General features: G+C 51.2%; 1 protein-coding gene across 4 annotated transcripts in view; it reads left to right on the top strand.

Annotated features, from left to right (window-relative positions):
• The window catches only part of WDFY3 (WD repeat and FYVE domain containing 3), a 2,050,643-nt gene that overhangs the window by 1,907,927 nt on the left and 116,414 nt on the right, over positions 1 to 26,302 (top strand). For all 4 annotated transcript variants that reach the window (XM_086961876.1, XM_086961875.1, XM_086961873.1 and 1 more), the window contains one exon: positions 15,122 to 15,445. In XM_086961876.1, coding sequence (XP_086818002.1) covers positions 15,122 to 15,445 — 324 coding nt within the window. The remainder of the gene's footprint in view (positions 1 to 15,121; positions 15,446 to 26,302) is intronic.

Raw genomic sequence — 26,302 nt, 5'->3', positions numbered from 1 at the left:
CCTAGGTAGTCCTTAGTGCCCATAAGGCTGGGTGCATGGTATTTAAAAGTAAGATATGTAAGAATTAAATGTTAAACATATCTTTAAAATGAAAAGGCCCCAAACTTATTTTTACTGTAGCAAGGCTGGCTGTTCCATAGGAAAATACTGGGTTACACTATTACATTTCAAGTTAAGAATAACTTTATTCTGTTCAAAGAATTGACCATAAAAGTATATTGTACATACAAAAAAATGAGTAAAATTTGCATTTTAAATTTGTTCATCAATACATCGTATGACTCCAATATTATACAGTGAGTTTCCTCCCTATTTTAAAAGATTCAAGGTTAAAATTATTAAAAGGGGCAAACAGTCATTTCATTTACATTTCATACCCTTTCCTTATTAAAAATGCAATTCTAATAAAATGTAATACTGTAGCGCAAATAACTTCAGAGGACAGGGATCGCCGGAGATCGAAACCTTCCTAATAATTGCGGAGGCAACTTTTTCTTAAAAATGGTATAAGGAAACGTGTCCTTGGCTCTTTGTAAAGTGCGCAAAAGAGAATAAAGTGCAGGGTGCTTTGTTGTGCTAAACCGTCACGGGGCAAGGAGTAAGGTGATTGCACACGCCAGCCTGTTTAGGAAAGGCCACTAAAAAGTGCAGTGTGCAAAGCTGAAACCTAGTCAATAAAAATCTGTGCTGTGAATTCGTAGTAAAGGACAAGTAAAATTGTTGTTGAAAAAGGTGCCGATCTTGGATGCAGCCCTAGTTGCTGCCAGGAGTTATGCTCAGCAAAATATGCATTTTTTATGATGAGTTTCATATTAGTGTCGATGCTCAATGGATTATCATAGTAACGCCCTAGGCCTATTTCATTACATTTTCGTTTCATGTAGCAAAGCCATGAAATGGACTCGGCATTATCCAGCGTTATACAATCCTAAATAATCGCTCTTGTGAGATTGAAATCTTCTGACGACCTGACTTTGACCCAAAGCATCAATGGGGCAATGTTAATCACATCTGAAATTAAGCCCATCCCTACCTCAAGATGACAAAATGCTGACGGTGTACTTTTTGGGACCATCAACAAACTTTAAAAAAAGTTATTTTCTAATGTTTGCAGGTAAATGCTTTTGTAGTCTCCCCATACTCCCGCCCCGTAGGTAGCAATACACAAACATTTTGCTTTATATAAAGTGATCAGTTCCATTATTGGTTTGTGACCTAACTAACATGCAAAACGAAAAAGGCCTTCCACGGCACGGTTAGTATTCAGCACCCATGATGTGGTAAGAGTGTCTCAGTTCAGCTTATTATTAAAAACATTCCCCAAATAAGTCAAATTAGAGACATTCTCAATTGACTTGCCCTTTACAGAAAATGTTGTAGATTTGGTGTGTTTTGGACCACATACCATAACATAAGATTTAGTGGTTTACTTTTAGGTCCAGGGCTAACATAAAATCAGTAAAAGCATTCAAGGAACTCTATAAGCTAATTGTAGCAAAAGACATTAAAACCGTGTCGTCCGCATATGACAGCAACGGGACCGTGTTGCCACCAATTTTTGAAAACGTTAAATAATGCTAAGTTTGATTAGGAAACTGCTAGAGTTAGCATGTCTGCTCGGTGTCATAGCTACTAGCAGGTTGAGCTCAGATTTATTTAATGATTTTGTGAGTTCACCCTGACAAAGGTTATAATTGTTCCTTGAAGTGGGTAATCACCCACTCCAAATATTAGTCCAGTTTCTTATACTAGTCATTCTCAATCACTCTCTGACTTTTATGTAAAAGAACATCTGCATTTTCTGCTGCCATCCCTGGAGCTGGATTCTTCTGGTTAAAAAATCCTAACTATAGGGTTGATTTTAGAACAAAATAACTTATCTTTCATGCCTTTTTTCAACATAACTAATTAACTTGCAACCCAGCAGATCATGCAAGGAGGACACCAACCATTGGTAGAGCTGTCTTCTTGTTGTCTGTACCAAGTGATGTCAGAGCCCGATAACATATCAATGCCCGATTAATGCCAGTGAAAAATATTCTAGCACATTGGTTTATGGTGTTTTATTTTCTAAGATGTTTTTGCCAATCTGGGACCCTGTTACAGATAGGTGCACCGTGTGCAAACAAGGAAAGGGCGTCCTTTTATGAAGAATGGGCTGCCCTCAGGGCAGTCGTGAACTTATACTGCCCTGGGGCAGTGCATGCAACTGAAATACGGAGCTGCTGCTTTAGAGCCGCACCGTGATTCACTGTGCAGCTGCAACCCACCTGCGCTTACAAGAGGGTTTAGAGATCCCCTCGCAGGCGCGTGCAGTGAGTGGCTGCATCCGGCCTGCAAGGGGATGTCTGGGGTCCATTGAACCCCTTTACCTCCTCCAGAGGGCAGCCATCCGGGAGTGCACTGGCAGTGTGAAATCGTTTTGTGGGACACTATCTGAAAGAGACTATTAGTTATAGATTCCTTACCTTAGAATTACCCCCAGGCGTCAGTCTGGCATCAGACTGGATCCGGAGAAATGTTTTTGTAGCAGTACCCCTCCGCCTCAGTAGGTGGAGTCGGTTGACTCAGCGTTCGTCGTCGTGATTGCCAGGATGAAGTTGCGGTATCTACTTAGAAGCCGCCCTTGCACGCTGAGGTCAGTTCTTTCTTTTTCTGCGCCAGCCAGCGCAGATCCAGAAAGAGCGGTACCATTAGTCACTTTTTGACTAGCTATTTCTTTTACTTTTGTCGACCTCTTTTCGAGTCGTTATGACTTCTAGTACAGTTAGGGATGTCCCATCGGCCTACCAGCTTCAAACCTTGTGACTCCTGCCAAAAGTTGATGTCAGTTACAGACTCACACCTTGTATGCCTCTGGTTTCTGGAGCGGGATCATGACCCGAAGTTGTGCTCCTACTGTCGGGCCATGAACACGAAGTCTTTGTGGGAGCAGTCCCAAAAGCTTCTCGAGGCCCAGCAGTCAGCTTCGCGCCACTCGAGTTCCCGGTCGAGAGAAATGTCGTGGGACCATTAGCAGAGTCACCACCACCACTCCTCGTCAAAGTCTTCATCTTCGGGTAAATTGAAGCACAAAAAGAAAAGGAAGAGCGACGGTGCTTCTTCCCCTCCCCCCTCATCCATCGGCCGATTCGACAGGACTTGGAAGCTCGTCGTTCTTCTGCTCCGCCCGCAGAGCCTGTTTGGTCGGCTCCGAGTTACCCTCCCTTCCCTGGAGTCGGAACAACCCCTGTCCAACTTCGTGCCTTTTACAAAGTCCTCCATTCCATCTTTCGGCAGCCCGACTCTGCCGAAGCGCCGTTGGGAGCTGCAGACTCGGCTGGGGGTTCTTGGCCTTTGATGCCGGCGGCTCCGGCCTTGGTGCCGCAGGGATTCAGGCCTGGATGCAGATCTGCGGCAGTCGACCTACGGTGGCTGTCTGGACCAACCTCTTGACTGAGGTGCTTCAACCGGCAGCAGCCTCTTCGGGGCTTCTACTGCCGTTCAATGAGGCCCTCATAGACATCCTTTTGGGCTCTTGGTCCAAGCCCAGCACAGGGGCTTCTGTGGATAGGATGATTGCCCGACACCACCGCCCGGCCAACCCCATTTTTCTCTCCCAACACCCTACCCCTGAGAGTTTGGTGGTTCAAGCCTCGACCTCCAAAGGCACATTTCACTACTGCTCCCCCAGATGTTTTCTTCCGCCAGCTTAGGACTGCGGTTGGTGAACACCACATGTCTCTTAGTCCGTTACACCCACTTTGTGTGGGACACGGTTGCGCAGGTACTGCCACAGTGCCCGGAGGAGGCCCAGGCAGTCGCAGAGGGGAGAGATGCAGCGAAGTTCGCCATTCGATGCGGGCTGGACACCGCCAACTCGCTAGGCAGGATGATTTCAACGTCAGTAGCCCTGAGACTCTGCGCCTGGCTGAGGTCCACTGGCTTCTTGTGCGATGTCCAATGGACCCTTTTGGATGTGCCCTTTGATGGGTGTCGCTTGTTAGGCGACAAGACGGACAGCGTTCTTGAGCGCTTCAAGGATTCTAGAGCTAAAACCTCTTGCTCCGTGCAGTCTGCTTTTCAACCCTTTCGTGGCTACGGAAGGGGTGCCCCACCACGTTCCACCTAGAGTCATAGCCGCGCAACCTGCCCAGCCTCTGCTTGGCTGGGAATGTGGGACCCAGCGCCGTGGGTCCGGGGACCAGCAGGCAGGTCAGTCCACCAGTGCCCCCTCTGCAACAGCCTCCAAACCGTCCTAGTCCAACCTTTCCGGGCCACCAGTTGCCAGTTGGCGGCAGGATCCACCATCAGACAACACCCCCCCCCCCCCACCCCCCCCCCCCCCCAGCCGGACAGGTGGGTTTTGCTGACAGTCCAAAGGGCTACTCCCTCCCCTCCCGAAGTCGCACCTGATTGCCTCTCAGAAGCTCCTTTTCATTGGAGTGGGTCTGAATACAGCGCAGTTTCAGGCCTATCTTCCCGAGCAGCGAGTCCGGGATATTCGGGCTATGGTTCCAATGTTTCAGCCTCTATCCTGGGTGAGACTGACACTGAAGCTGCTGGGCCTCATATCCTCCTGGTGGATTATGCCAGGTGGCATATGTGGGCTCTGCAGTGGGACCTGAAGTTCCAGTGGGCACAGCATCAGGGGAATCTTTCTGATTGCATCCAGCTCTCGGAGGTCACTGCACATCAATTGCAGTGGTGGCTAACGAACCAGGATTGGGTCAGCTTCACATCCCCCTCCCTTCCCAAACCTTACTTTACAGTGGTGACAGATGCGTCAATCTGGGATGGGGCGGCCTCATGGGAGAGGCGGAGATCAGAGGCATCTGGTCTCTGGCGGAGTCCGGTCTCCACATCAACCTTCTGGAGCTCCGGGCGATCCGTCTTGCACTGAAAGCAATCCTTCCTTCTGTCAATGGTAGAGTGGTGCTGATGTTAACAGACACAACCACCGCCATGTGATACTGCAACAAACAGGATGGGGTGGGGTCGTGGACCCAATGTCAGGAGGCTCTTTGTCTTTGGACATGGCTCGAACATCAGGGCATGTCCCTGGTGGTTCAACACCTGGCAGATTCCCTGAACGCCAGGGCAGACAAACTCAGCCGCAGGTGCATGAAGGATCACAAATGGCATCTTCACTCGGAGGTGGTGCAAAGTCTCTTTCAGCAGTGGGGAGAGCCTTGTTTAGATCTGTTCGGCACAGGAGAGAACGCGCAATGTCAGCGGTTCTGCGCGTTGGAATTTCCATGGCAGCATTTCCTCAATGATGCTTTTCATCGCAAATGGAGTTGCAGTCTTCTGTACGCCTTTCTGCCTATACCACTTCGGCCCAGAGTGCTGAAGAAGATGAAGCACAACCGAGCCAAGTCATTCTTGTGGCTCCAGACTAGGCACAAAGAGTCTGGTATCCCGAGCTCTTGAACATGGCCAACGGTCCTCCACCCGAACCTGTCCAGCCTCCACCTCCTTGCATGGAGATTGGGCGGCGACAGTTGACACCTTTCAACCTTCCTCCCGAGGTCTGTAATGTCATCTTGGCAGCCAGGCGTCCCTCCACTAAAACAGTTTATGTCTTTAAATAGAACAAATTTGTTGCATGGTGCACAGCAAAGGCTGTGGATCCCCTTTCGGCCCCCTCTTCTAGAGGTTCTCCTATTCATTCTTTCTTTGCCCTGCAGAGCTCTGCTCTGGGCACCCTAAAAGGCTATCTTTTGGCCATTTCGGCCTTCCTGATCAGCCTTCTCTTTTCAAGTCCCCTACTGTAAATAGATTTCTAAAGGGCATTACTCCTCTCTTTCCTCCTATTCCTTTCGTAATGCCCCAGTAGGACTTGAATCTGGTCTTGACTTACCTTATGTGTGCTTCTTTTGAGCAACTACATAATTGTCCTCTCAGGCTCTTGACTCTAAAGACTGCTTTTCTGGTTGCCACAACCTCTGCTCGCAGGGTGAATGAGCTTCAGGCTCTTTCTTATAAACCTCCTTTCCTTGCTGTTCATCCGGACAAGGTTTTCCTAAGAACTAGATGTTCTTTTCTTTCCAAAGTGGTTACCTCTTTCCACATATGACAGACCATCACTTTGCCCACCTCCTTTCCGCCTCTGCATCCCTCCAAGGAGGAGGAGAGACTCCACCGTCTGGATCCAAAACCTGCGTTATCCTTTTATTTGGATCGCACAGAACAATTCCGGGTGGACGATCAACTCTTTGTTAGATATGTGTGTGCCAAGAAAAGTTGGGCCATGCAAAAATGGACCATCTCTAGATGGGTCGTCCTTTGCATTACGAACTGTTATTCTTTGGCGAAAAAGGAGCCTCCAATAGGACTGTACGCCCATTCCACCAGGGCGACTGCAGCCCCTACTGCTTTGGGACGTGGAGTCCCCCTTAATGACATCTGCCAGGCTGCCACATGGGCATGTTCGCACACATTCACTAAACATTATTGCCTGGATACTCAAGTCCGGAGAGATTGTTTCTTTGGCCGTTCTGTTCTCCAGAACTTTCAGGTGTGAACCTCCGGGGTTGGTATTGCTGGGGTATCTTTTCTAAGGTAAGTAATCTATAACTAATAGTCTCTTTCAGATGAGCAAGTTACTTACCTCCGGAAATGATATATCTGTAAAAGACATATATTAGTTATAGATTCTTTACCGCCTTACCCATCCTCCCCGTTCTGCGAACTGACTTCTAGAGTTAGGGATTCCCTTTCAGGCCCTAGTTTTGTGAACCTGTGGTCAGTGTCTTGCATGGCTCTGCGTTTCTGGTGTGGAATTTTGTGTAAAGAACTGACATCAGCACTCAGGGGCGGCGTTTAAGTAGTTATCGCGACATCATTCCAGCGATCATGATACCGAAGACGAATGTGGAGTTGGACCAACGCCACCAACCAACGCCACCTACTGAGGCGCAGGGGCACTGCTGCGAAAAAATTCCTCCAGATCCAGTCTGACGCCTGGGGGTAATTCCAATGTAAGGAAATTCCAATGTAAGGAATCTATAACTAGTATATGTCTCTTACAGATATATCTTTACCGAAGGTAAGTAACTTGTTCTTTATTGCACCTTCTGACAGCTTCTTTGCCTTTGCACATGCATCCATAATATGGTGGGGGATCAGAAGTAAAGAGATTCCCTTATTTGCATGGAGCCACGCTCCCATGCAAATGCGGGAATGCCCTCTTTAGGTAGAGCTAGCATTACATGTGCAATAGCACTGTCTGTATTACAGAAGGGATCTGAAAGAAACACGTTAGTGTTAGATTCCTTACCTTAGAATATCCCCAGGCGTCAGTCTGGATCCGGAAACTTTTGCGTAGCAGTACCCCTGCGCATCGGTAGGCGTAGTCTGCAGGCGTCCCCTGCGGCTCCGCGTCCGTCGTCGGCGTCGTGCGCCGTGATGACGTCGCTGGAGTATATAGACGCCGCCTCCGCGCGCTGACGTCAGTTCTTTTTTCCACGCCAGTAAGCGCAGATCCGAAGAGCAGTACTCCGGTCTTTTGACCAACTTTGTTAACTTTCTATCTCTTTTTGGTGCCTGGTAGGATGCCCGGTTTCAAGAATTGTGACGGTTGTGACCGCACGATGTCGGTCACGGACCATCACCGACTCTGTCTCCGGTGCCTGGGCCCCGACCACGACGTGGACGCCTGCGTCGACTGCCGGGCTCTCACTAACAAGGCTAGACGGGAGCGGTCCCGCAAGCTGCTTGAGCTCCGGGTGTCGGCCCCGCGTCGGGAGCGGTCCCGGTCCGGCCGGAGGTCCAGGGAGCGTTCGAGGGAGCGGTCGCGGAGCCGCGCCGAGCGCTCCGGAAGTCGTCACCATTCGTCGGGCTCTTCAGGTAAGAAACACAAGAAGTCAGGGCGTCGTCATCGTACCCCCGACTCCCCCCGACGCTCGCGCGACGCGGCCGGGGGTTCGGGTGACCCCAACCCCGCGGCTCCGCGAGAGTCGCCGGCGCGGCCTGCCCCATACCCTCCGGTCCCTGGGCACGGTGCGACGCCTGAGGAGATTGAGGCGTTCCTCATGGCCATGAGGGCGCTCAGTTCTCCGACGGGGCCTACGGCGCCTTCGGGCCCAGTGCTACCGTCTGAGGGCCCTAGCGGGTCGGGTGTCCCTGGCTCGATGCCATCGGGTGCTCCGGCCCCGGTGCCGCCGACGGCTCCGACCCCGGTGCCGCATGGGCCTTCGGGGTCGACGCCGGCTGGCCTGCCGGCCGGTCCGGCGCCGATTCCATCGGGGTTACCCCCGACGCCGTCCCCGCGCGGCGCCGGTTCTCCTGTGCCGGCTTCGGCCGGCGCCCGGGCTCGGACGCCGGCTCCGGGCGGCGCCGTCCCCATACCCTCCCCGAATCCGGACGCGGAGTCGGACCGGCGTCGATCGACGCCGGGCTCGACGCCGATGGGGCCTGTGAACCCCGAGGAGCCGGTCTACATCGTTGACTCCGAATATGGAGATGATGAAGAGTACGGGGAAGGTTGGGAGGGGTCTGAGGACCCTCTGTCACGTGAGTGCCAGTATGACCCGGACTGGACAGGTGATTTGGGGGATGCCAGTGGTCTGGACGACTCTCCTAACCCTGGTTTTGTCTCTCCTCCTTCCGTGGCGTCGGAGGAGGGAGCTGCATATTCAGTGGTGCTGATGAGGGCTGCCAAGGCCTCACACCTTGAGCTCCCCGTCGCGGCCGTGAGGCCTAACATCCTCACTGAGGTCTTCAAACCGCAGTCATGCCCACAGGAGCCACTGCTGCCGTTTAACGAAGCCTTGTCAGATGTTCTGTTGGGCACGTGGTCCAGGCCCGCTTCAGGTTCGCCTGTTGATCGGAACGTGGCCAGACGCCATCGTCCTTGTCCGGACGACCCCAAATTCCTGTCCACCCATCCCACCCCCGAGAGTCTGGTGATCCAGGCCTCGACCTCCCAGACCGCATTCCCGTCGGCCCCGCTCAACCGGGAATCTAAGAGGTATGACCAGTATGGCAAGAAGGTCTTCTCGTCCCTGAGTTTGGGACTGCGGTCTTGCAACACCGCTTGCCTCTTGGGCCGCTACACCCACTCTGTGTGGGATACGGTCGCGGAACTGCTGCCAGAATGCCCCATGGAGGTGAGGGCAAAACTCGGCAAGGCTGTGGCTGAGGGCCGAGACGCAGCTAAATATTCTATACGGTGTGGTCTTGATACGACCGACTCGCTAGGCAGAGCGATGTCCACGACGGTGGCGATTCGTCACCACGCCTGGCTGAGATCCGCCAACTTTTCGGCAGATGTCCAGAATGCCTTGATGGACATGCCGTTCGATGGCTGTCGCCTGTTTGGTGACAAGGCGGACCACTCGCTGGAACGCTTCAAGGACTCCAGGGTCACGGCCAAGTCCTTGGGTCTCTCGACCCAGCGCCAGCAGACGGGTTCGTTACGCTCCTTTCGTGGCCAAGGAAGGGGCGTCCCCACACGTGCTGCCAGCCACGCGCCGCAACAATCCTTTCAACGCGGTGGCGGCCGTGGAAACCGCCGTGGCGGCGGTCGGGGTCAACGGCGGGGTCAGGCCACACCTCCCCCCGCAGCATCTGCCTCCAAATCCTCCTAGTCCATGCTTTCGGCCCCATGTGACGCCAGTGGGTGGCAGGGTTCGCCATCACCACGCTCACTGGCGCATAATTACATCGGACAGGTGGGTGCTGCAACTCGTCCGAAGGGGCTACTCCCTCCCCTTCGAGACCACTCCTCCAGCCATGCCACCGCAGAACCACCGTGTGTCGGGGGACCACTTGACACTTCTGCAGGAGGAAGTTACGGCCCTCTTGGCCAAGGGGGCCATCTAGCGCGTTCCTGGGCCAGAAGTAGGGCGTGGTTGCTATTCCCACTACTTTCTGGTACCCAAGAAGGACAAGGGGGGCCTACGTCCTATCTTGGATCTACGGAACGTCAACGGCTTCCTCCGGAAGGAGAAGTTCAAGATGTTGACATTAGCTCAGGTCTTGGCTGCTCTAGACCCGCAAGACTGGATGGTAGCGTTGGACTTGCAGGATGCGTATTTTCACATCCCCGTCCTGCCGGCCCACCGGCGTTACCTGCGGTTCACTGTAGGCCAGGAGCACTTTCAGTTTATCGTGCTCCCCTTCGGCCTTACCAGCGCCCCACGGGTGTTCACAAAGGTGATGGTGGTGGTCGCAGCCCATCTGCGCAGGTCAGGGGTTTCAGTCTTCCCCTACCTAGACGACTGGTTGTTGAAGGCGGGCTCGCCCCAGACAGTCGTCCACCACCTTCAGATGACGGCAGACCTCTTGCACGACCTGGGGTTCTCCATCAATGTGCCGAAATCACACCTGTGTCCCTCTCAAAAGCTCCTTTTCATCGGAGCGGTTCTGGACTCGGCGCAGTTTCGGGTTTATCCCCCGGAACGGCAGGTCCGGGATATACAGGCTTTGGTTTTCATCTTTCAGCCGCTATCCCGGGTTTCGGTCAGGTTGACGCTGCGGCTGCTGGGGCTGATGGCTTCCTGCATCCTTCTGGTGCATCACGCCCGGTGGCGGATGCGGGCTCTGCAGTGGGACCTGAAGTTTCAGTGGGCCCAGCATCAGGGCAACTTGTCCGACCACGTCTTGATCTCGGAGGGCACTGCGAGACAACTGCAGTGGTGGCTTACGGACCGCGATTGGGTCAGAGGCAGATCCCTCTCCCTTCCCCAACCGGAGCACGTTGTCGTGACGGACGCGTCCCTCCAGGGCTGGGGTGGCCACTTGGGAGAGGCAGAGATCAGAGGCATCTGGTCTCCGGCGGAGTCCCGGCTCCATATCAACCTGTTGGAGCTACGGGCGATTCGTCTAGCACTGAAGGCATTCCTCCCCTTTGTCAACGGGAGTGTAGTGCAGGTGTTCACCGACAACACCACCGCCATGTGGTACTGCAACAAACAGGGCGGAGTGGGGTCGTGGACCCTTTGCCAGGAGGCTCTGCGCCTCTGGCAGTGGCTGGAACGTCAGGGCGTGACTTTGACGGTTCAACACCTGGCAGGTTCTCTGAACGCCAGGGCGGACGAACTCAGCCGTCGGTGCTCGATGGATCACGAATGGCGTCTGAACTCGGACGTGGCGCAAGGCCTCTTTCTGCAATCGGGAGAGCCTTGGTTAGATCTATTCGCCACAGAAGAGAACGCGCAATGTCATCAGTTCTGCGCGTTGGAGTTTCCAAGACGGCACTCGCACGGCGACGCCTTTCGGCGGGGGTGGAGTTGCGGTCTGTTATACGCCTTTCCGCCTATACCACTTCTGCCCAGAGTGCTGAAGAAGATCAGGCGCGACCGGGCCCAAGTTATCCTTGTGGCTCCGGACTGGGCTCGAAGGTACTGGTTTCCCGAGCTACTCAGCATGTCCGTCGGTCCCCCGATCCGCCTGCCCCTTCAGGAGGACCTTCTGTCGCAGCAGCAGGGGACGGTCCTCCACCCGAACCTGTCCAGTCTCCACCTCCATGCTTGGAGATTGAGCGGCGGCAGTTGAGGCCATTTGACTTGCCTCCTGAAGTCTGTGATGTAATTCTGGCAGCCAGGCGTCCCTCCACGAAGTCGGTATACGCCTGTCGGTGGAACAGATTTGTGGCATGGTGCACAGCAAAGGCTGTGGATCCTCTTTCTGCCCCTCTTTCCGAGGTTCTTCTGTTTCTTCTCTCTCTTGCCCAGCAGGGCTCTGCTCTGGGCACTATCAAGCCTTTCGGCCCTTTCAGCCTTTCTACGGCTTCCTGATCAGCCTTCTTTGTTCAAGTCCCCAATTGTAACGAGATTCTTGAAGGGCATCACGCACATGTATCCACCTGTTCCGTTTGTGATGCCTCAGTGGGACTTGAACCTGGTTCTGACCTTTTTGATGTGTGCTCCCTTTGAGCCCCTTCATTCTTGTCCTCTCCGTCTCCTGACTTTAAAGACGGCTTTCCTGGTTGCCATCACCTCTGCCAGGAGAGTGAGTGAGCTCCAGGCTCTTTCTGTCCAACCTCCTTTCCTGTCCATTCATCCTGACAAGGTGGTTCTCAGGACTAGACCTTCTTTCCTGCCCAAAGTAGTTTCGGCTTTTCACATCGGGCAGTCCATCACCCTCCCCTCCTTCTTCCCGCCTCCGCATCCCTCAAAGGATGAAGAGCGGCTCCATCGTCTGGACCCAAAACGTGCGCTTTCATTTTATATGGATCGCACACGCCAGTTCCGGGTGGATGACCAACTGTTTGTTGGCTACGTGGGTGCGAAGAAGGGACGGGCGGTGTGTAAACGAACCATCTCTCGGTGGGTCGTTCTGTGCATCAAAGCGTGCTACTCTTTGGCTCGGAAGGAGCCCCCTGTTGGGCTGAGGGCCCATTCCACTCGGGCCACGGCGGCTACTACTGCCCTGGGCCGGGGAGTCCCTTTGCAGGACATTTGCCAGGCGGCTACGTGGGCCTCGCTGCACACCTTTGCGAGGCACTACTGCCTGGACAGTCAAGTCTGGAGGGATGGCTTCTTTGGCCGTTCTGTCCTCCAGGACTTTCTGGTGTAGGAATGTATTGGTTCGCAGACCCACCACCGGGGTTGGTATTGCTGGGGTATCTATTCTAAGGTAAGGAATCTAACACTAACGTGTTTCTTTCAGATGAACAAGTTTCTTACCTTCGGTAACGATATATCTGTAAGAAACATTAGTTAGTGTTAGATTCCTTACCGAACCCACCCATCCTCCCCGTTCTGGGAACTGATGCCTAGGGTTAAGGACATCCCTTTTAGGGCCCTAGTTTCAAATGGCACCAGTGTTGGTTCTCTCATGGCTCTGCTTTTTCTGGCGCGGAAAAGCTGTGTACAAAGAACTGACGTCAGCGCGCGGAGGCGGCGTCTATATACTCCAGCGACGTCATCACGACGCCGACGACGGACGCGGAGCCGCAGGGGACGCCTGCAGACGACACCTACCGACGCGCAGGGGTACTGCTACGCAAAAGTTTCCGGATCCAGACTGACGCCTGGAGGTATTCTAAGGTAAGGAATCTAACACTAACTAATGTTTCTTACAGATATATCGTTACCGAAGGTAAGTAACTTTTTCGTTTGCACACTTATCTGAGGCCCCTTCTTTAATACTAAAGTGCCCTGGGAGCGCACAAAGCGGGCGTACATGCCTGTTGCGTCCCCGGGGCAATTCTATATTACAGCGCTAGGTGGAGATATGCGTCAATCGCTGGCTCCTTTTTAACAATTATTTCTTGTGATGGTGCCCTCCTCCATAAAAATGGCTTCGGATTAGATTTGTGTCACAGAGGCTTTGGGGTCTTAGAGGAAACAGCCTCGACTGATGGGATAACATCCAGTGAGTGGAAAAGAACTCAGTGGGGCTTCCAGTGTGAACACTGGTGACAAAAGAAAGATAACATTTTGGGTTTTGTTTGGACAGTCATGAATATTGGTCTACACTTGTAAGATTTAATTGTACTAAAGTTACTCTTATTTAGTTTGGATTTTTCTGTTACTAAACACCTCTTGGAGGTTCCCACTTGCAGTTTGAATAAACTTAAATCCTGGATTGAGGCTGTATGTTTAAATGCTTTTTACTAAAACAGGTTTAGGAATGAGAAAAGTAAGTATCCCATTTGATAGTCCTGTTACTGCCATAACATCTTTTTATTTTTTTATTTTAACTTAACCCCTTCTCTGCTCATGACGAGCTCAGCTCGTCATGCAGTACACTGCTCCTGTGCTCATGACGAGCTGAGCTTGTCATGAACAATGGGAAATAAGGAGGTCCAGCACAGGAGGAAAATCTCCCTAGCAGCAATAAGGTTAAGTCTGTCTGCTCACTATACCCCTTTTGTATCAGTACCACCACACTCTTCATATCGCTGAGACTAATTCCTCTTTCGGCAGAGTCTGTGAACGACAAATTAACACATTTCCCAGAAACTACCACATAACAGATTTGAATTTGAATTTAAAATTATTTTTAAAGCGCACGTTCGCCAGCGGCTTCATGGCGCTACAACAAACAGAAACAGGGTGGGCAAGCCCATACATGATAAATAATTCAGATTATGGGGGGAGTAGTTTAATTAAAGGCTTTAGAAAACAAAAAGGTCTTGAGTTGCTTTCTGAACTGGGGATAAAGAGTCAGGGTCCTAAGCTCAAGGGGGAGGGAATTCCAGAGGAGAGGGGCAAGGGTCGCCAATTTCGAACCGCCCCATTTCTTCCTCCGAAAACGCGGGACCGTAAGAAAGGACTGGGTGGATGAACGGAGGTCTCTAGTGGGGACGTAGGAGGTAATCTCAGAAGAGATGAAAGCTGGAGCCGTGCCCAGTCTCGCTTGAAAAATAATGGAAGCTAGCTTGAACTGGACACGCTCGCGAACGGGGAGCCAGTGTAAAGATTTAAGGAGGGGGGTGACATGGTGAAATTTGGGTAATTTGAACACCAGGCGGGCCGCCTGGTTTTGGACCTGTTGCAACCGCCTAAGACTATATGCAGGTATACTAGCATACAGGGCGTTGCCGTAATCCAGGCGGGAGATGACCATCGCCAAGGTGATCAGTTTAAGGGCTTGAAAAGAAAAGAAACGGGACACCTTGCGTATAGTACGCAGTGAGAGAAAGGCAGAGGACACCACGGAACTAACCTGGGAGTGAAGGGTGAGTTGTGGATTGAGCTTGATACCTAAAGTTTTTACTGAGGAAGAAGGAACAGGTGGGGAACCGAGAGAAGGGGGCCAGAACAAAGAAGACCAGGGGCTGGATGAACCACCTGTTAACACCAGTTCGGTCTTATCTGGGTTAAGTTTTAGATGGTTGTGGTTCATCCAGTCACGAATATGGGTCATAGTAGATTGGAAATTAGAAATAGAAGACAGAGAGGAAGAGAGATCAAAGACAAGTTGGAGGTCGTCAGCATAGTTATATACTGAGACCTCCATCTGCTGAAGAGAGAAGATGAGCGGGGCAATGTAAAGATTGAATAAGAGGGGAGAAAGAGAGGAGCCCTGGGGAACCCCGCACTGAACTTTCCGGAAATCTGCGGTAAAAATGCTACAGATGCTACAGCAAACAACATTAATAGCCAAGTATTTGCTTTTTACTATACATTCTATGCTTGCTTCTCTGTGTCTGTTCATACGTATGGGTTTTTGTTATCCATCATAGGACAAGAAGCCCAGGATGATGACAGCAGTGACTCAGATGCTGAGGATCAAAGTGTAAACCAGGAAACCAAGCCCAAAGAGAGTCAGAGCAATTCTAGTGCCAACTACAGGTCTCGAGTGTCATCCGGAAGGGCAGGGACGTGGTCGGGAGATAGTGGCTCGGATGATTCAAGACGATGGTCGGATCATCTGAGTTTGGATGAAAAGGATGGCTTCATTTTTGTCAACTATTCTGAGGGGAACATTAAAGTACAGTACCCACAACCTCAGAACAGTACCCACTTTAACAGCACGGAACCAAGGAGCTACAGTAAACTCAAACTGGGTAAGCAAAATAAGAAAACCTGTTTATAGTGGGATCCTAGGGTCATTTTCCAGATTGTTATCTAATGACAGTTTTGGAAAGCTCATAAATATGTATGTAACTGTCTGGGAAGCTAGCTATTATTCCATTTCAACAGGATTAGCTTTATATATTGCTGCGCGACCTCAGGGAAATTGTGACGTTATTGGATTCCAGTCATCGACATGAGAGAAACATAATCCAGGGTCCACATCGATTATTCTTCATTTTTAAACAAACTATTCACAGTACTAGATTCAGTTATTAGCATTGTGCACAGCAAGTGTCCTTATACCAGCTAAGAAACTTTTAAAGAATTAGTTTTCTTTAGTTTTCTTAAACATACAGCAACAGAGTGCAATATATATATATATATATATATATATATATATATATATATGTGTGTGTGTGTGTGTGTATATATTGGATATATATATATATATAATATACATACAAACAAACAAAACTCCCTGTTTAATCAAAAAGAACGAAACCGGCACACCGTTGGTTTTCACTCTGGCTTGTTTTTTCTTACATGTGTGTTGTTGTCTATGTGTTTTGGCAGCCACCCGCAGCCTTCTTCACAACACAAGCCACTTTTGCTTTTCCATATAAATGCCTACTTCCTCGAAGAAATACTCATAAAAAGAGGACAATTTGTATTGCTATTTCTAGCAAGTGTAGTAAGGTAAATAGTAATGCCATCTTGGAACATGCATTCATGCACAATTTTCAAATAATTTTCAATCCCAACAACGCTTGGTAACCAGTTATTAAACTGTTATACATCACATTCAATTGGAAAGTTCCATAAACATGACATTCATAGTTCTAAGTACAGTTTCTTTTACAAACTTTTTCATTTGCCTCATAATCAATCAGACAGTTCCTGATGGTAAACCTGTTCAGTTTTAGATTATAAAGTGCGTACATGCATATCGTTTCATAGCTGCCATTGTGGCAAGGTAAAACGCATTGGCATGCCGGCTTTGCGGGCTGAACTAGGAACTCAATGCAGCAGTTCTCTTTCTTCTTCTAATTTTATAATTTTACCATCAACATTTGTTCAATGAGAATGTATGTTAAATCTTTAAAAATCACGTGGACTGCGACATACAGAATCCTGCAAGTTTGAAAAAGGCTAGCGCCGAAACGCGTCACTTGCTAAATAAATTATATACATTTTATTCCGTAAGTGCTTCCTTTTCCATTTGGGACTGTTTTGGATACTTACTGTGGTTCCACCAGCACATAACGGTAGCACCCGTCATTGAGTTCGGCAGGGCATTTAATGGTGAACTTTAGAGTGGAATATATATATATATATATGTGTGTGTGTGTGTGTGTGTGTGTGTGTGTGTGTGTGTGTGTGTGTGTGTGTGTGTGTGTGTGTGTGTGTGTGTGTGTGTGTGTGTGTGTGTGTGTGTGTGTGTGTGTGTGTGTGTGTGTGTGTGTGTGTGTGTGTGTGTGTGTGTGTGTGTGTGTGTGTGTGTGTGTGTGTGTGTGTGTGTGTGTGTGTGTCAATATATGTATGTGTGTGTATATGTATATATATCTGATAGAGAGTACTTGCCGTAGATTTCTTAACGTAGAATTATCCCCAGGCATGATACTGGATCCGGAAAACTTTTTGCCACAGCATCCCTGCGCGCCGGGGGGACGGCACCACGTGACTCCACCCTGACGTCGTCCGCGTACGTGACGTCAGCGAGGATATATAAGTCCCACCCCGGCGCGCCTACGTCAGTTTTTTTCTCTTTCCGCGAGCACCGCGGATCCGGATTGTTTCCTGGCCTGTTTTTAGGTCTTTCATTCCTTTTCACGCTTCGGCGTAGTGGAACAGTGTGCGAATGCCGTTGGACTTCAAGAAGTGTATCTCTTGTGCACGTCCCATGTCTGCGACAGACCCTCACCCGATCTGCATGTGGTGCCTGGGCGAGCACCACGACTCGATGGATTGCGACGCCTGTCGTCAGCACCTTAAACCTAAGTTGCGGCGGGAGCGCCGTTTGAAATTGCTGTTGGCGCACTTGTCCAGGTCGGTGTCATCCCAGTGTCCGTCTCCTACCTCGGAAGCAAGAAGCTGCCGGTTTCGTCTGCGACATCATCCTTCACCGCGGCCCCAGGGGCTTGGTTCGCCGGCTGGTAGGTCCTTCAGCTTGTCTCTGAAGCCCTGTCCTCCTCCTGCGGTGGGCGCCGGCTCCCCTCGGGATATGCGCCCCCGCCTGTCGCCTTCTCACCCGCCGTTTCCCGGCATCGGGGCTACTAGGACCCAAATGACAGCCTACGCTGCGGTTCTGCAGGCTTCTTTTGCCCCTCCTCCACCTCCTCAGACGTCCACGGATTCCCTGCCTTGCGCGGGGACTTACGTGGAGTCGATGGCGGCTCCGGCCCCTGCGCCGAAGGTTTCGGCTTCAGGACGTAGGAGGGTGGTGTTGTCGAGGTAAGGTCCTTCGGGGCCTCCTATTTCGGCACCTGGCGTCCCTGCCTCGCCGCAAATTCCTATGGGCTCTCTGTGGGGTTGCAGGAGATCGCCGGGACTCCGGGCTTGCCCCCGAGTACCACTCGGTCCTTTACGCGGGCGCCTGCCTCGACAGAGAGCGAGTCGACGCTGGGAGCCTTCCTCCACGGCTCCGGTGGAGTCGCGGGTGGGTGCTGGGCCTTGGTGTGCTTTTCTGAGTCCCCCTCAGTTCTTGACGCGGGCGGCAGCCCCGTCTGATGCCGAGCCGGTGCCTTTTCGGCGCTGCTCCTTCGCCGTCGACCCCTCCCTATCTCCTGGGGAGCATGTGGTGGCAGAGGTCGGTGCGGCTCCGCAAGTGACCACTCCGGCGCCGACCGACGTCGGTCAGGCGCCTGTGGCGGACTCCACGGAGCCACAGCAGCGTCGGGTTCTTGATTCGTCTCCCGAGGTTCTTTCATCTCCGGAGGTATGTCATCTGTTGGTGTCTTCCTTCCCGGAGACGGGGCGCCCTATTGTTGCCTTTTCACCGGCATCTTCCAGGTAGTGCTCTTTGCCCTCCCCACGGCCTAAATCCTCGAACCCTTCTTTCCACAGCTCGCGGCTGGCCTTTCCACCGGCCTCTCCGCCTTCCCCTGGAGCCCCTCGGGTTCCCCACTCTTCTGTGGACCCCCCACTATTCCGGGGCTGCCCGCTTCCTCCTGCAGCTGGACTTGGGGACGGACGGCTCAGTCTGCAGCCGTCGCCCACGGAGGAATTGCTTTCTACTCCGCTGCGCCCTACTGAGGCCAGTGTGACCTTTGTTGGGCTACTTCCACAGCTGCTAGTATTCTGAGGATGGGCAAACCTTTCACTCCATTTTCTACAGACAACCTCTTCGAAGTTCTCCACCAGGGCACAGATGGATGGGAGTTGTTCCTTCCTTTCGAAGCGTCACTCCATAATTTTCTTATGGGGGCTTAGGGGTGCCCTGCCACAGGTGATCCTGTGCCTCAGGTGCTCCTGCATCCCCACCGTCCGGCTATGTATGACCCGGTCTGTCTTTCCTTCCATCCTTCTTCTCAAGGTGCTCTTCTGCAGAATGCCTTTCTGTGCTTGCCTGTGGTGTTGTTTCCTCCGACTCTGGAGGCCCGGTGGTTAGATTCATGGGGGCGTAATGTCTTTGCTTCTTCCAGTGCCACCTTACGGGCGCTTAACACTTTGTGTGTGTTGACCAGGGCTACTTCCAGCCTGTGGGACTCTGTGGAGTCCCTTCTTTCTCATGTCTCCCATGAGGGTGCCCATGCTGATCTGCGGGCCATGTGTTGGATGGTAGAGAATTGGCCGTGTTTATTCTTTTTGCGGCTTTGGATGTTGCTGATGCTTTCTGCCGTGCTATGGCCACTTCTGTGGCTCTGCGTCGCCATGCTTGGCTACGTGATGCTGTTTTTCCTGAAAATATTAGGGAACGTCTGGTTGACCTACCCTTTGACAGGGTTCTCCTGTTTAACACTCATGCGGACTCTGCCATTCAGCGTCTTCTTGTGGGGCTCCTTCCTCCTCCCCCTCGTCCTCCTCCTCCTCTGTAGGCAGGTTTGTTGATCCTCCGGGACTTGGTGGGAGGTCTTATCCCACTTGCTACCCGCATTGCCGTTTAGAGTGGCTGTTACACTTCCTGTGTAGTTTGCTGTGCCCCTGGGGTCCCTTGGTTGGCCCCTCTCTTCAGTTGGCTGCTGGTTCAGCCCCTTTTTTGGCAAGGATATACTTTTTGGCTGGTTTCTAAGCCTTCTGTAGTTTTTGCCGCAGGTTTATAGTTTTGTTCTCTGATGCAGGATTTTCTTCCCTAAGAGTGGTTCCCATACTTTCTTGGGACGTGTCCTACCCTACTTGGGGGTACTTGTAGCTATTGTATAACCCAATCTTCCACTGGGCAGGTGTGGATTCCCTCATGTGTGTTTCTCGTACTTCCTGATGCCGCTGTATGCCGCTGGTGCGGTTTCTGGGCCAGCTATGGCGTGCTGCGGTGTTTTTGCAGTTCGGCCTTGTCCTCGGTCTGGTTTTCCGGAGGGGTTAATTTCCTATGTTGACGACTTGGTTCGTCTTACTTGTTTCTCCTCCTATCTTTCAGGTGGTTGTTCAGTTTCGTGGCTCTTGTCAGCGTCCAGCTGCGCCTGCCTGGTCGCTTTGGTTTGGACGTTTAGTTTCATGGATGCTTGTCAGCGTCCAGCTGCGTCCGCCTGCTCTTCTGATCTATTACCAGGGGCCTTGGCGTGGGACTGGGCGCCCCTGCTTCTAGTTTGGCGGGAGCCTTGTGAGACTATGTTTTTCTTCTCATGCCTGACCTATTGCTGAGGTGCTGTTATGTCTGACCTGTTGACTTCCAGCTATAATGGATTTGGCTGCCCTCTTCACTGGGTGTGTTTCTGGTAGAGGGCTCTTGTTTTCGTTTCTACCCCTTCTCCTTGGAGTCTGTGGGTTGCTCTTCTTCCTCTGCTTTGCCTGTACCTCTTGGGCTTCCGGTGGAGGTCCCCATGTACAATGACTGGGCTTGGTCTGTATTGGCCTCCTTGCGTATCTCCCTTGCTTTCTCCTGCTTGGTGAGGGCTGTGCTGCCTCTTTTGTTGTTATATCGCATCCCCTGCGAGGCCGCTGTTCTTCCGCAATGCTGAGGTTCTCTTCTGCTTGGGGGGGGGGGGGGGTTGTTTCCCATGTCCATGTGACTCTTCCCCTGTTGGGTAGGACTGGGCTATTTTCCCTGTCCCTGTGACTTGTCCCCTGTTGGGGCCTTATGTTCGTCTGAGCTGGAGAGGTCCTCTCGCAGACCCTCCTTCCCCTTGGGTATCTATTCTATGTTAAGGAATCTGTGGCTAGTAGTCTCTATCAGATGTACGAGTTACTTACCTTCGGTAACGATGTATCGATGTATCTGGTAAAGACGATTCTAGCCGCAGATTCCTTCATGACCCGCCCTTCCCCCCATTCTGCGAGAACCTTTCTTGGTCTTCGGCACTCACCTACCTCCTGGTGGTTGTCCTCTGCGAGTGCCTTTTCTTACTTCCTTCCAAGGGGGATGCTCGTCTTGTTGTTGTTTGCTCTCCTCCTTCCTTCCTTTCTGTTGACTGGTTGGTGGTTTCGTGGTCACTTCGGCGCCCCTGCACCCTGGTCTCCAGTGTAGGTTGCTTGTGTTCTTCTTCTTTTCATTGCTTACATTTCTGACTCCTTTACAGTCCTTGGGGTCGAGGTCCCTGGTGGGGTTTCAGCCCTTAACCCCTTTTCAGGATATATTCTCCCTGGTGTTGTTGGCTGGGGATGAATGGTTGTTACTCTTCAGTTCTGGCCCTGGTACCCTTCTCGGATCTGGGCTGTGGTTGCAGGCTTCTTTGCCTACTGTGCAACTTTTCACATGTTTTCTGCCCTGGGGGAGGTTGTTGTATTTATTTGCAGGCTTGCTGTGCAGGAGTTGTATTCTTTCATTCCATGACTTTTGGTACCATAGTGCCTGGCACTGTTCTGGATGGTGCTGTTCCTCACCATTCGTGTTTCCCTTTCTGTTGCCTGGCTTTTTCAACACTGTTCCAGTATTCTCACAGTTTTTGTTTGTGATGGCTCCACAATGTGGCGCGGAAAAAGTTCTCCCAAGAAAACTGACGTAGGCGCGCCGGGGTGGGATTTATGTATCCTTGCACACTTCACGTACGTGGACGACATCAGGGCGGAGTCACATGGTGCCGTCCCCAGGGATGCTTAGGGATGCTGTGGCAAAATGTTTTCCGGATCCAGTCCCATACCTAGAGATAATTCTACCTTAAGGAATCTGCGGCTAGAATCGTCTCTACCAGTTACATCGTTACCGAAGATAAGTAACTCGTACATATATATGTGTGTGTGTGTGTGTATATATATATATATATTTGTGTGTGTATATGTATTTGTGTGTGTATATATATTTGTGTGTGTGTGTATATATGTGTGTGTGTGTGTGTGTGTGTGTGTATATATATATGTGTGTGTGTATATATGTGTGTGTTGGACTTGGCCCTTATGGCAGGTTCACCCCTAGACTTTTTGCTTGTAATGGTGACCTGGTGATGGTGATTTTTGGGTTCTGCGCACTTTCACTGTGTCCCAGTGGAAAGTGCGAGCGCACTCTGAGTGCATGTGATGAGATAGGCCTGCCCTCCCATAGGAATGCATGGGGAATGTATGTGTCCCTGGTAGTTCTTGATGCGTGGGGTGTACAGGTTCGAATCTGATATGTGCGAACTCATGAGAGCTAATGCTTCGCAATGGTGTGTGTTGCATGAGTGTGTCATATGTAGAAGTGCCACTTCTAGGAGTTGGCATATTAATATAAAATATGCCTGGCGTGTGATTGGCTGAAGCTGGCTGGTGAGCCTGGCTCCAGGAAGGCTGGATGGGTCTGCCCGGTGGTGAGTGTGAGATTAGCATGAATGATGTGTGGGAGGAGTGTACCTGTGTCCTGGATGGGCTGGGTTTTCCCCACACAATGCTGGCTCCGCCCCCCTGTGGTGTGACTGATGACCCTAGCCCTGCCAGTGAAAAAAAGGGGTGGTTGGGCCATCAAGGGTACTCCCAAACCAGCTGCGACTGGTTTCTCCCCCACCCTGCACCTCCAAACAAAGGATTTAGGTGTATAAAAATGGGGCTGTGTCCCCACTGAAGTTGTTCTCTTCCAGGATCCTGAGGGGGCTGTTGCTGCTGTCGCTGGGCCAGAGGACCGCCACTTGGAGAGTCTCCCTGCCTGGAGACCCAGTGTGCTGGCTCTGGGCCCAGCCTTGCCCCCCTGCCTGCCTACAGGGACTTTGTTGCTGAACTGAGTGCCCTCTAGCGCTTGAGAGCGCTTTTCCTTTGCTTATAGCGCTGGGAGCGCTTTACTTTCCCCTTGTAGCGCTTGGGAGCACTGTGACCCTGTTCCTAGCGCTGAGAGCGCTTTATTGATGCCCCTGGCGCTTGGGAGCGCGTGGTCTGCTGGAGGCCGGTGCCCACCCGGCATTTGCCTGTTCGTTTGTCGATCGCGCTTCCCCGCCCCGCATTTTGCGTGGGGAAAGCAGGGGCCGCCCCGCGTGTTGCAGCCGGTTCGCGGCTGCCCTCGCCGCACCTGTGGCTGTTGTTATTGCCCTTTTTGGGCTGTGCCCCTTTATTTGAATCTACTAGTGCCCACCTCGTTTATTATCTGCATCGAAGAGCCGGTGCCCACCCGGCATTTTCCCCGAGGGATTGTTAAGAGGGACTTCCCCTCCGCAGCCCAGGAGACCCGGCCGGGCCGCCGCGCTGCCTACGGCGATCCGGAAGGCCCGCCTCCAGTCTCCCAGGGCCGCGCTGCTATTGGCTGCAGCCGCGACCCGGAAGACGGGCACAAGACGCCCGGACAAGGTCAGGACCGGCGAGTCTCCCTTCTGCTTCCCCCGGTCTGGGGAAGCCTAGGAGTGTCCCCGGGAGACACAGCAGAGGAGCCGTCCCAGAGAGGAGCCCCCGCCTGCCAGAGTCCCGGTGAGTGTTGCTCGTGTCTCCTTGTTCTCCCGGTGAGTGCGCAGTGGTGGCGAGAGAAGGGAGGGGGCGCCGGGGCACATTGTCGGTGCCCGCCCCTCCCCCTAGTGAAAGGCTCGTGGGGGCCTTACCTGTTGTTGAGCCGGCTGAGGCTCTGGGGGCATTTACTTTGTTTAGGAGCCCAGAGGGGCTCACAGCGCCACCGTGATTCTGCGAGCCCAGAGAAGGCTCAGGGGCATTCCTGTGTTCGAGCCCACAAGGCCCCACGCCCACCTCGGTGACGAGCCCTGAGAGGCTCAGGAGGGCCAATTCTTGTTTGAGAGCCTGAGAGAGGCTCTCCCTCCTTGCCCACATTGTTTGGCCAGGGCCTGCGTGGCTCCAGCGGTGGCCCAACTTTGCTACACAGCTGCCCAGCACTTTGTGGGCAGCTGCCACGTTTAGGCCCCTGACATTTGGACACAGGGACTGCCACAGGTGGTGGCTAATGTGGATTTTGCGCTATTGTGGTTCTTACACCTCTGAATGTATTGTTGATGCATCATGTGTTTTCCTTCCTTACACCTCTGAATGAATGTTATGCATTGCATCATGTGTTATGTTCTTACACCCCTAAATGTATGGTGATATTTAGTTGGTTGTTTCCTTGCTAGTACAGGTGGTGCTAGTGAGGTCCTGGTTACCAGTGATTACTGGTTGTGTGCTACAGTGCTTATTATTCCATGTCCTAAGTGCTAATTCTACCTAGTGCTGAGTTCTAAAAGTGCTGATTCCTGACAGTGGTCCAGGTGGCCCTGTCTTGTAAATCTCCCCTGTAAATTCTGCCCGTGCCCCTGGCACATTGTAAAGTGTGTGTTTTATCTAATGTGTTTTGGTGTAATACAAAGGCTATTTTTATATATAACCTTGTGTGGAGTTTCCTTTGTGGTGGGCCTTGGGTGTTGTTGCTGGGGTGCGTGCGCAAATACTTAACTCATATCCCCTCCAAATTTAGCCTTGCGGCTCGCGCCACGTTACCTAGAGGGTGAGCAGGGGTTATCTTGGCGTGTAACTCCCTTGCCCTGACTTAGGAGTGGTGGTCTCTGACTGACTTTGGCGCAAGCCCTGGCCAGCCGGGGATCCCATTTCTAACAGTGTGTGTGTATATATATAATGCATATATATATGTGTATGTATATATACACACACTGCTTGCTGCACTTGGCTACCAACTCACCGTTAGGGGATTTGATCTTCAGCCTTAAGCTTAAACTTGTCTGAAAATGTCCTATTTAGATCATGTACATACACATCGTGGCCGTTTATGGATTTTTAGGGGTACCCAGAAGCAATTCGCATTCTGTCACTAAGACTATTCGAATAGTGCTTTGTTTTGAAATTTCTCTGCGCTTATAGTATAAACAAACAACATTGGCATTTCTAGGTCTTGTTTTGTATTCAACTCAAAGTGGAAAGCACTGTTTGTCTTTTTTCATGACGGTACTCAAGAGGAGATAGCTTAACAAGAATTAAAGCAGGACATGTATTTCAAAATCATATATCACTTTGGGTACGATTCAGAATGCTGCACCAGACATTTCTCACAGTTCCCTTTGAGGGGATTGGAATGTCCAAGAAACACCTTTGCATATGGCCCGTGCAGATAAGCCTGTTAAGTCAATGGGTGTGACTTGATACTGTCCAACATAGCCAGTATGCAATTGTTTGATGTTACTCCTTGAATAATAGCATTCAAATTAGGCAATGCATCGCTTAAAGGTGTTCAGAGCCTTATACAAAGATGCTTAGGGTGTTGATGACAGCCAACCACATTCTGACACTATGTGCAAAAACAAACCAGCTGTGACAGAGCAGCTGATACCTCTGCCAGCATGGTCCATGGCATGAGTGTTCCTGACGTAATGTGTGCTCTGGGCCGTCATTTATATTGTATCAATTTAATGTTGTGATAAATTAAGACCTGTTCCAGGGAGTCCGAGATTTCTCTCAATCCAGTAGTGGTCAATGGATGGCCAATATCATTCTCTCACTTGTTTTGAATACGTAGCTATGCTTTGGACTTATCTGCATACATAGTTTGGTGTAGGGCGATTGTTTTAGGGCCTCCTCAAGAAGACTACCTGTATTTGAAGTGACGTGAACAGAGGAGTGGTAGGTGCATGACAATATTGTTACATGGCAAGTTTGGGGTGCTCATGTAATTGAAATTGAGAGGATAGGGCAGTACATTCTGCCAGCAGGGTTTGAAAGGATTTGAAGGATGTGTTTTAATGTGTGTGTCAGTACGTCTTCAACTGGACAAAGCAAAATACCTCTCCAGATCACTACAATATCAGAAAATGTGTAAGTGTGTGGTGACTCATCGTTCTGTGCCATATAGTAAGTATGGAGCTCACCATTTCTTCCTGTGTTTGCCTACTGGCAGGCTGGATCTAAAATCTTCAAAAAAGTAATGGTATTTGAAATGGATTAGGGAAGTTGAATTTTTGCACTTTTTATTGTTGTGTTTTTTACTCTGATATGGCCGCAGTGTGCTGCCATTAACTGGAGGCAGTACAAAAGTAAAAGGGTCTGAATGGTCATTAATACGTTAGTGAGTGAAGCAGAGGGCGATTGTTGACTATATTATAACAACAGTGTAGGTGTCAAGCAGAGCCTTGTTCACTGGACATGGCACATGACTTTGTGAAAATTTTACAGCTTGAGGCAACTTAACACAGCATGGTGAACTGAAGAATATGTATTTGGGGAAGTAATCCACCTACAGGCTGTGTGCGGTGCCCTTTGCACCCTGCCAAGCATAGGGCTGCTTCATTTACTTCAGTGAAGTAGAGGTTTGCATCACTTTCCCACTAAACACAAAATCACATACCTCAAACGTGCATTGGAAAATTCCA

The sequence above is a fragment of the Lissotriton vulgaris genome, chromosome 3_1 (genome assembly GCF_964263255.1).
Source record: "Lissotriton vulgaris chromosome 3_1, aLisVul1.2, whole genome shotgun sequence".
Classification (NCBI taxonomy): domain Eukaryota; kingdom Metazoa; phylum Chordata; class Amphibia; order Caudata; family Salamandridae; genus Lissotriton; species Lissotriton vulgaris.
Note: the sequence above shows the minus strand (reverse complement) of the source record. Positions and strands in the feature narration are given on the sequence as shown.